The 9933-nt window shown below is 39.1% G+C and overlaps 1 protein-coding gene across 1 annotated transcript in view; it reads right to left on the reverse strand.

The window, feature by feature from the left end:
- Nucleotides 1-8981, reverse strand: part of CNTLN (centlein) — a 341712-nt gene extending 332731 nt beyond the window's left edge. Inside the window, 1 exon segment of the mRNA XM_036856331.1 lies at nt 8469-8981. Coding sequence (XP_036712226.1) covers nt 8469-8828 — 360 coding nt within the window. The 5' untranslated portion in view covers nt 8829-8981.
- Nucleotides 8982-9933: the final 952 nt, after the last annotated feature.

Here is a 9933-nt window from a genome sequence, read left to right on the forward strand (position 1 = left end):
TACTGTTTAAAAACTTAAGATCTAGGAGTCAATCTTGGTTGCTCTCTTTCTTCACATTTCATATCCAAACCATTAGTAAATCCTATTAGCCTTACCTACAAAATATATCCCAATTCTGAACACTTCTACCCAGTGCAAGTGGAACAAGTACTATCCACCATCCTAGTACAAGTCAACTCTACCTCTTGCCTAGCTCTCTACAATGGTCCCCTGGGCTCCTTACAGCTCAAAATTGCCCAGTGGATTTCCATCAGATTAGGAAAACAATCCAAACTCTACCAAGGCCACATGACCCTACACCATCTGGCCCTCCAGCCTCATCTATCACTCACCCTCTTGTTCACATGGACCTTCTGGCTCTACTTGCACCAGGTCCTTTTAAATATACAATCTACCAGATTTTCATGTACATTATTACCTCACGTCACTCAGGTCTTTGTTTAAATGTTACCTCTTCAAGAGAAGAGAAGCCTTCCCTAACTACTATATTTATAGCCACCAAAACCCACAAATCTCTGGTAACCCCTTACCCTTTTTATTTTTTTTTTCAAATCACATTTCATTTTATAATACTATATTTGTTTGGTAGTTTATTTCTCTGGTTTTACTTGTGTGGCATCATCCATTCTCCCCTTCCTCTTAGTAACAGAAACCATATTTGATCTTTGCTGCCAACTAAAAGACTGGCCTCTCTTGCCTATGGGCTCTGTGACCGAGTTCTGCCAATTAAATATAAGAAATATCATTGGAAATCTTAAAATTGGACTTAAGTCTACCAAATGTGTTACAATTATTTTTTCCCAGTATGTTGTTGCTTATTTGACTTTATTTATGATGGAGATTTCTGGGGAAAAGGTAGTTATTATTTTTCTATATTCAAACATATCTTTTTCATTATGGCTTATGGTTTTCTTCTACAAGTTAGAAAAAGGCCTGCTCTACTACAAGATTGGAAATATATTTACCCATGCTTACTTCTTAAATTTTTATGTTTTCATTTTTTAATGCTCAAATCTTTGATTTTGTTTGACTCTTTTTTAAAGACTTTTGACAGCCTGAGTTCTGGAAAGTACTACCTTACCTAACTATTCTTATATATCATACTTTACCTTTTAGAAGCAAGAATTCCGCATTTAGGTATTAAAATGATTTCAGTTAAGGACAAGAAATGTCACTATATATAGAAATTACATGTCATGAACCTCTGGTGAAGGAAAAGTTAAACTATGTAACATTATGTGCTCTTTTTAAAAGGTATGTTGATGAAACTACAAAATCCCCGAAACCAATGTTATCTGTAAATTTATCTTATAGCTTGCTTCAAAACAAAATAGTAACAAAAAAAGAAAACTACAGACCAATATCACTGATGAACAGGGATGCAAAAATCCTCAACAAACTACTAGCAAACAGAATCCAACAACACATTAAAAGGATCATACACCATGATCAAGTGGGGTTTATTCCAGGAATGCAAGGATTCTTTAACATATGCAAATCAATCAATGTGATAAACCATATTAACAAATTGAAGGAAAAAAACCATACTATTATCTCAATAGATGCAGAAAAAGCTTTCAACAAAATTCAACACCCATTTATGATAAAAACCCTCCAGAAAGTAGGCACAGAGGGAACTTACCTCAATATAATAAAGGCCATATTTGACAAACCTACAGCCAACATTGTTCTCAATGGTGAAAAACTGAAATCATTGTCACTAAGATCAGGAACAAGACAAGGTTGCCCACTCTCACCACTATTATTCAACATAGTTTTGGAAGTTTTAGCCACAGCAATCAGAGAAGAAAAAGAAATAAAAGGAATCCAAATTGGAAAAGAAGAAGTAAAACTGTCACTGTTTGCGGAGGACATGATACTATACATAGCGAATCCTAAAGATGCTACCAGAAAACTACTAGAGCTAATCAGTGAATTTGGTAAAGTAGCAGGATACAAAATTAATGCACAGAAATCTCTTGCATTCCTATACACTAATGATGAAAAATCTGAAAGAGAAATTAAGGAAACACTCCCACTTACCAATGCAACAAAAAGAATGAAATACCTAGGAATAAACCTACCTAAGGAGACAAAAGACCTGTATGCAGAAAACTATAAGACACTGATCAAAGAAATTAAAGATGATACAAACAGATGGAGAGATATACCATGTTCTTAGATTGGAAGAATCAACATTGTGAAAATGACTATACTACCCAAAGCAATCTACAGATTCAATGCAATCTCTATCAAACTACAAATGGCATTTTCCACAGAACTAGAACAAAAAATTTCACAATTTGTATGGAAACACAAAAGACCCCAAATAGCCAAAGCAATCTTGAGAAAGAAAAATGGAGCTGGAGGAATCAGGCTCCCTGACTTCAGACTATACTACAAAGCTTCAGTAATCAAGACAGTATGGTACCAGCACAAAAACAGAAATATAGATCAATGAAACAGGACAGAAAGTCCAGAGATAGACCGACACACACATGGTCACCTTATTTTTGATAAAGGAGGCAAGAATATACAATGGAGAATAGACAGCCTCTTTAATAAGTGGTGCTGGGAAAAATGGATAGATACATGCAAAAGAATGAAATTAGAATACTTCCTAACACCATACACAAAAATAAACTCAAAATGGATTAAAGACCTAAATGTAAGGTCAGACACTATAAAACTCTTAGAGAAAAACATAGGCAGAACACTCTATGACATAAATCACAGCAAGATCCTTTTTGACCCACCTCCTAGAGAAATGGAAATAAAAACAAAAATAAACAAATGGGACCTATGAAACTTAAAAGCTTTTGCACAGCAAAGGAAACCGTAAACAATAGGAAAAGACAACCCTCAGAATGGGAGAAAATATTTGCAAATGAAGCAACTGACAAAAGGATTAATCTCCAAAATATACAGGCAGGTCATGCAGCTCAATATCAAAAAAACAAACAACCCAATCCAAAAATGGGCAGAAGACCTAAATAGACATTTCTCCAAAGAAGATATACAGATTGCCAACAAACACATGAAAGGATGCTGAACATCACTAATCATTAGAGGAATGCAAGTCAAAACTACAGTGAGGTATCACCTCACACCAGTCAGAATGGCCATCATCAAAAAATCTACACACAATAAATGCTGGAGAGGGTGTGGAGAAAAGGGAACCCTCTTGCACTGTTGGTGGGAATGTAAATTGATACAGCCACTATGGAGAACAGTATGGAGGTTCCTTAAAAAACTAAAAATAGAACTACCATATGACCCAGCAATCCCACTCCTGGGCATATACCCTGAGAAAACCGTAATTCAAAAAGAGTCATGTACCACAATGTTCATTGCAGCACTATTTACAACAGCCAGGACATGGAAGCAACCTATGTGTCCATCGACAGATGAAAGGATAAAGAAGATGTGGCACATACACACAATGGAATATTAGCCATAAAAAGAAACAAAATTGAGTTATTTGTAGTGAGGTGGATGGACCTAGAGACTGCCATACAGTGAAGTAAGTCAGAAAGAGAAAAACAAATACCGTATGCTAACATATATATAAGGAATCTAAAAAAAAAAAAAAGGTTCTGAAGAACCTAGGGGCAAGACAGGAATAAAGATGCAGACGTAGAGAATGGACTTGAGGACACGGGGAGGGGGAAGGGTAAGCTGGGACGAAGTGAGACAGTGGCATGGACATATATACACTACCAAATGTAAAATATATAGCTAGTGAGAAGGAGCCGCATAGCACAGGGAGATCAGCTCGGTGCTTTGTGTCCACCTAGAAGGGTAGGATAGGGAGGGTGGGAGGGAGACGCAAGAGGGAGGAGATATGGGGATATATGTATATGTATAGCTGATTCACTTTGTTATACAGCAGAAACTAACACACCATTATAAAGCAATTATACTCCAATAAAGATGTTTAAAAAAAAAAATAGTAAAGAGTCGCATGTATTTTTCACCTCAACTCCTCTACCTAAAATACTAAGCAAGAAAGGTTAATAAAAGTAAAAACTTAAAAAGGAGTAGGTTTTCAACATTTATAAAATAACTGAGTTACTCCAGCTTAAGTAAGTATGACTTACTAATAAAGGATTTAGCTCTAATACAGTTAGAGGGACAAAGTAAGAAATCAATAAATATCTGATGAAAACAATATTTACATATTAATTTATACATTTTTTTCTTTTCTTTCTTTTTGCTATTGTTATGGTTAATGGTTATTTCACATCTCCTTTTTAATCCCCACCAAAGAGAAAGTAACAACAAACTCTCCTTAAATTGTTTTTATCATAGAGGTCAGAAAAAAAAGCAACCAGAAGAAAAGACTCCTCCAGAAACAGTCTATTGTTAATTTATAACTACAATTTATTCCCAGAAGTCATTAGGGGGAGAACTTTCTAATTTCCAAATTTCTCTACTAAACTTCAGTTATTAATTTCTTTTGTTATTAATTTATGATCAGCAATGGTATTCAGATTTTGTCACCTAAAAATACTCAAATGTATAAGTGATACTTGACTTGAGAAAAAGAAGTAAGTTCTTTTGTGAGCAATAAAATGCTACAAATGGATTGTGGGACTGTTGTACAATATGTATTAGTTTTTGTAAGTTTTTTAGTTATTTAAATGCTATATTATCTTCAATGTGGATTATACCTCTAATTATTAAAGAGGCGCTCCTTCATATACAGAAAGAAACAAAGCCCCCAAAAAACACAAAACTAGTTTCCAAACTATTCCACACATTATTAAAACAAGGAAACTAACTACTACCAACCATATTATCTTTATATTTTCCTTTCCTTTGGGCACTTAAAATGTTCTTTCCAAAAAATTAAAAGTAAAAATCCTTAAATATTACTCATTATAAAATACCTTATTCTTACTACAGAACTTCCACACAGAATCAAATAATTTAAAATATAAATTAAAAAATCCTACTCCTTCTCACAAAGTTTATTAAACTCAGCCAATGAGAGTTGACTAAATGCCCGAAGATTTGGGTCTGAGTTATCTTGGCGGTGGATTGGCTTTGACTTTCACTTATCAACATGGAAATACATATCAACTTTACAGACAGAGACACTCAAAATTGTCTTTTTCACTGGGTAGCTACTCTCCCACCACCTAGTTTAGTATCTGCCAACATAATAGGCCCTCAATTGACCTCTACTGCAGGAATGAATTCAACAAACATATGAAAACTATTTTCTATATTTAAACAAATAATTTCCTACCAGAACTCAAAAAAAACAATGGAAAGAGTTTAATTACAAAGTATGGCACAAACTAGCCACTCACTAAATTATCATTATGAAAAATAACTGTACAAAATGATTCATCTATTAGAATACAGCTCCTAACAACAGTGAGAATTCTAATTATACAACATGTTCTCAATTTTGTTTTTCTTTTTTTGACTGTGCTGCACCGCATGCAGGATCTTAGTTCTCCCACCAGGGATCAAACCTGCACCCCCTGCAGTGGAAGCACGGAGTCTTAACCACTGGACCGCCAGGGAAGTCCCTCAATTTTTTTTTTCTTTGTGAATGACTGGACAAGGTTTCAACACACCTAAATGTCCACTAAAAAATGTAACTGGTTGATTTCTCTAGTCATATACTCTTAATTACAACATCACATGCATCATGAAAGTTAATTTCATCATGAAAGTTGGAGTAATGCACATATATTTCATTTAAATGCCATAATATATCTTTACCTGAAATTGGTATATAGGTTTAGTAAATATTTTTGGCTGTGACTAAAAAGAGAAATACGGTTTGAGATATACATAAATTTGTGTGTGCATGTACACCTGTGTGTGTGTCTATACATATATACATTACACATACATAACTTTTTCTCATCTGATATTCTACAAGGGGTGAAAAATGTGCACATACACATACCCACAACCCCATTCTTGGTCACAAATAGACCACAATCTTGAAATACAAAATCAAAATTAAGAGTATGGTGAAGTTAGGTTCTAAATCAGTGAATAAAGTATGACTGTCATGAACTTAAAATTGATCTTTGGAGTACCTTTGAAAGTTCCTTAGAAAAAGCTAGATTTGGAAGCTAACCTATCCTCAGTAAGTCCAATACAGACAACTTTTCTTCCCACATTGAAATCAACCACTTTTTCTTCATCTAAGCATGTGTATGTTGCTTGGTAATCTGGGGCCATACAAAAAAAGTTTAAATACCACAATCACATAGAGTAGGATGAGATACTCATATTAAGAGAAACAGTTGGAACAGAGATTGTTTTCTATTACATGCTTATTCTGAGTCATTCCAATGGACTGGAATGGCACATGGAATCACTTTCTTTTTCTTCACCAAGCACATATAATTGAATTCCTGTAAGTTAAACGTGGAAAAAACCAACTAACTTAAATGAAGCTGCAACTTATGACCAGAGACTAATTAATTAGTGGGGTTCTTTTTCCCAAACTGTACATTTGACCCATTACTGGGCTGTGAAATTAATTTAGTAGATATTAGCAGCACTTTCTTAAATAATAGATTTTAAAAGAAAACATCAGAGCTCAGGACACACAGTGTAAATATTCTTTCTGAAATTATATGCATGTGTATGTGTGTCTACTTACTAGGTTGACATGTGAAATGAATTTCTTATCTCGGGTACAATTTTTGAGAGCTGTGGAAAACATGGGGGTTAATACTATGTATTCTTGGGTACTGTGATTTCTAGCTTAATAAATAAGTGGAAGAACTAATTTTTAAAATGTAAAAGTGAATGTTTAATTACTTAAATGCTTTTTATAAAACAATTCAATTATTATGTCTCCCAAATTTCCCCAACAGCAGGAGTATGATTTGACTGAAGTTTTATGGTATGGGATAGTGCCAACCTCATCTCACATTACTGGAATGCCTATGATCATCTAACAGTGTCAGTACTATAAAATCTCAAGAACCATTGTTCTAGGCTACCTATGACCATCTCAATTCTTACACCTTCCGTAGTCACATTTTGAAAGAATATAATAGTTAATGGATTGGGGGAAGAGGGTCATTGGGCTGTTTCCAACAGACGGATTTCTTAATCAAGTCAGTCACAAAAGTAAACATCTTAGTTCCTTATCCAGCTCAGGGCATAACTATGGTAAATACAGAGTAAGGGGTAGGGGAGAAAGGGTGTAGAAGATATGGGTAAATAGCATCTTAGATTAGGACTTGCCAAAGTAACAAAGCCCTTTATCATGGATTCACATCTTTAAACTACCCAAAGGTGAAGAGTGAGATGACAAAACGCTTTAATTCCTTGGTGTCTTTTATTTATCCCTTTGCTCCTTAACCAGTGAAGAATAGAGAATGGAAAGTCAAAAGGAGGCAGTCACATAATACCTCCCCAACTTGTTTAAGCAAAGACATATTCAATTTGAACAAGACTGCTGTGTTTTTACATCCTTGACTCAATCAGCAAAATCCTGCAAAAGAATCCAATAGAACTATGAGAATGAAATTCATGAATTTTTATTAATCTAAACTTATGATATTGTTTATAAAGTTACCTTGTTGTTTAGCAGTTCTTAATTGGTTCTGTCTTGAAGACAGAGTGACTCAAAGATCTACTGTTGAGTGAATTCCCAACATTTAGTCACCCAACCCTGTCAAAGGTTTTGGTAAAATCAGAGAAGAAATGGTGGTAAGGATGCAAAACTATAAAGGAAAATCAAATCTTTCTGAACATGAGTAGTCAAGCCATCTTTGGTATACACAAATTCTACAAATAACAGGAAAGTAATGTTAAGGCAATTGATTTAGTACATGCTTTTCACAGGCACGATGAAAATGAGATTTCTCACTCCAGAAGTATGGAATTAACATAGTTGGTTAATAAATATTAAGCATCATCTACTGTGAATGAAAGTTTCCAGCCTGAGACTCCGTAAAAATTATTGGTCTGTTTTAACAACTTAAGTTTTACTCAAGAACAAGGGCAAGTGTGGGTTTGACAATTAAAAACAGGCTCCTTCATCCATGGGTTTTATTTCAATAAAAGTGTTTCCACTTTCCTGTTCCACATTTCAACTCAGGGATTGCACTCCTGCGGCACCAAGTACCACTACAGTCACGACACAGACCTTGGGCTTGGGGGCGGTGGGGGTGCGGCTGCGCGTTCTGGTGGGATCCAAGTGAGGTCAACCAAACCCAGGGCGCCGAGGCCGACCCTGCCCGGCCACTGTCTGGAGAAGGGCGGGAGCCCGAGGTCGGCGAGCTGGGCGAGGCCGCCACCCTCAGCCCCGAGCTGCGGGCCAGGCTGGGTGTGGGAGCCGGCACCGGGCGCCGCCGGGCGGAGGTGGGTGGGTCCCAAACCCGCGCAGCTACACAGCCGAAGGCAGAAGGAGACGGGCGCACTTCCCCACCGGCCCCGGCCCGGCTGTGGAGGGGAAAGGCCGGCGGCCACCTCGATACCTGACACAGGGCCAGCTCCTCCTTTACGCTGCTCAGCTGTTCCTCCAGCAGCTGCGTCCGGGTCACCATCGCCTCCTCTACCGAGATGCCCTCTAGTCGCATGGACCCCATGGGCGCGCTGAGGAGGGGAGCCTGAGCGGCAGCTGTCCCCCCTGGCCCTCGCTGACCCTCTGACCCTTCTTCGCCCCGCCGGGGTAAATCGCTTTTGTCCACGACGCCCTCCCGCGCTGCGCCCATAAGACCCGAGGTCTCGCTTAGCACTTCGTGTGCCACAGCTCCCAGCCCAACACGTGGGGACCAGGGCCCCAACTGTCGCGCGGGGGGCGGAGGGAGCTGTGAGGGCGGCAAGCGCGCCGCCATAGCCGCGGCTGCTAACAGGTCAAGTTCCCTCTAGGAAACTCCTCCTCCCCTTCCCCATCCTAGCGAGCCCGAAGCTCCGAGCTGCGCATGCGTCCGACTTTTCCCGCCTTGGCGCGCGGGGTCTCGCGCTCGCGGGTCCTGGCGGGCTTCCCACGGGCCGCGCGCCCTGCGCGAGCGTTAGCGGCGCACGCGCCGTGGCCCGAGGAGTCAGGCGGCTCCGCCCCGCGCACCACCCCCGCGTGCCCTGGTCAGTCTTTAACCTGCAACGTCACGGCTTCCCGAACGCCTAAAACCCTACCCGCCGCTTTGCCCCTAGCTTACATTCCACTTCTTAAAGCCTTCCTTGACAAGCCCCTACCCCCAAATGATCCCTAACTGTGAATTCCTCTACCTTCAAGGCCGCTGCCAACTCGTTTGTCACGTTTCATTGACCGCCCTGTAGTGTTACAGGGCTAATCCCTCCAGCGCTGTTGTAAACTCCTTGAGGATCAGGGAATAAGTTTTACACTTAAGTGTTTTCTTCAAACCCTTTAGCAAAACTGCTTGACGTACAGCTGACAACCAGCTGACTGATGTCGAGGAGATGTGGAAAGCCTTGGGCTGAGCTGGGACTAATGGGCAGGTTTCCCATTTGAATTATGATCTTTTGTGCACCCTTTGTGTTTTGCAAGAGTCATGACTTCCTTTGAGTTTTATGTCAGCTTCTTTACGCAGTTGGCTGCGTATCAGAGTGAGTGTGACCCGCATTCCCAAAGTTTGGATCCTTGGACTAATTTGAAGCCAGTAATTTGGAGCGTGGTTAAAGAAACAAGACCAACTCCATTGTTCATCCTCTTTTTTTCTGTTTTCCTTCCTTCCTGCTTTCTTTCTTTATAAACTTTGAATAACCTCTTTTTCTGTCATTAAAACACGTCCTACTCGTGATGAGTTTAGTAAGGAGATGCGCATTGAGCTAGCACTCGAGTTCTACCGATCTGCGGAAAAGGTTCCAGAGTACTTGGAGAGCTGAGGTGGGGTAAGGAGGACTGTGGAAATAGGGAGGTGACCGCTTTAACTGATGACCTCTTCATTTAATCAAAATTACTGCTTTGTGCCGGAATCTAGT

Source organism: Balaenoptera musculus, chromosome 6 (assembly GCF_009873245.2).
Source record: "Balaenoptera musculus isolate JJ_BM4_2016_0621 chromosome 6, mBalMus1.pri.v3, whole genome shotgun sequence".
Lineage (NCBI taxonomy): Eukaryota > Metazoa > Chordata > Mammalia > Artiodactyla > Balaenopteridae > Balaenoptera > Balaenoptera musculus.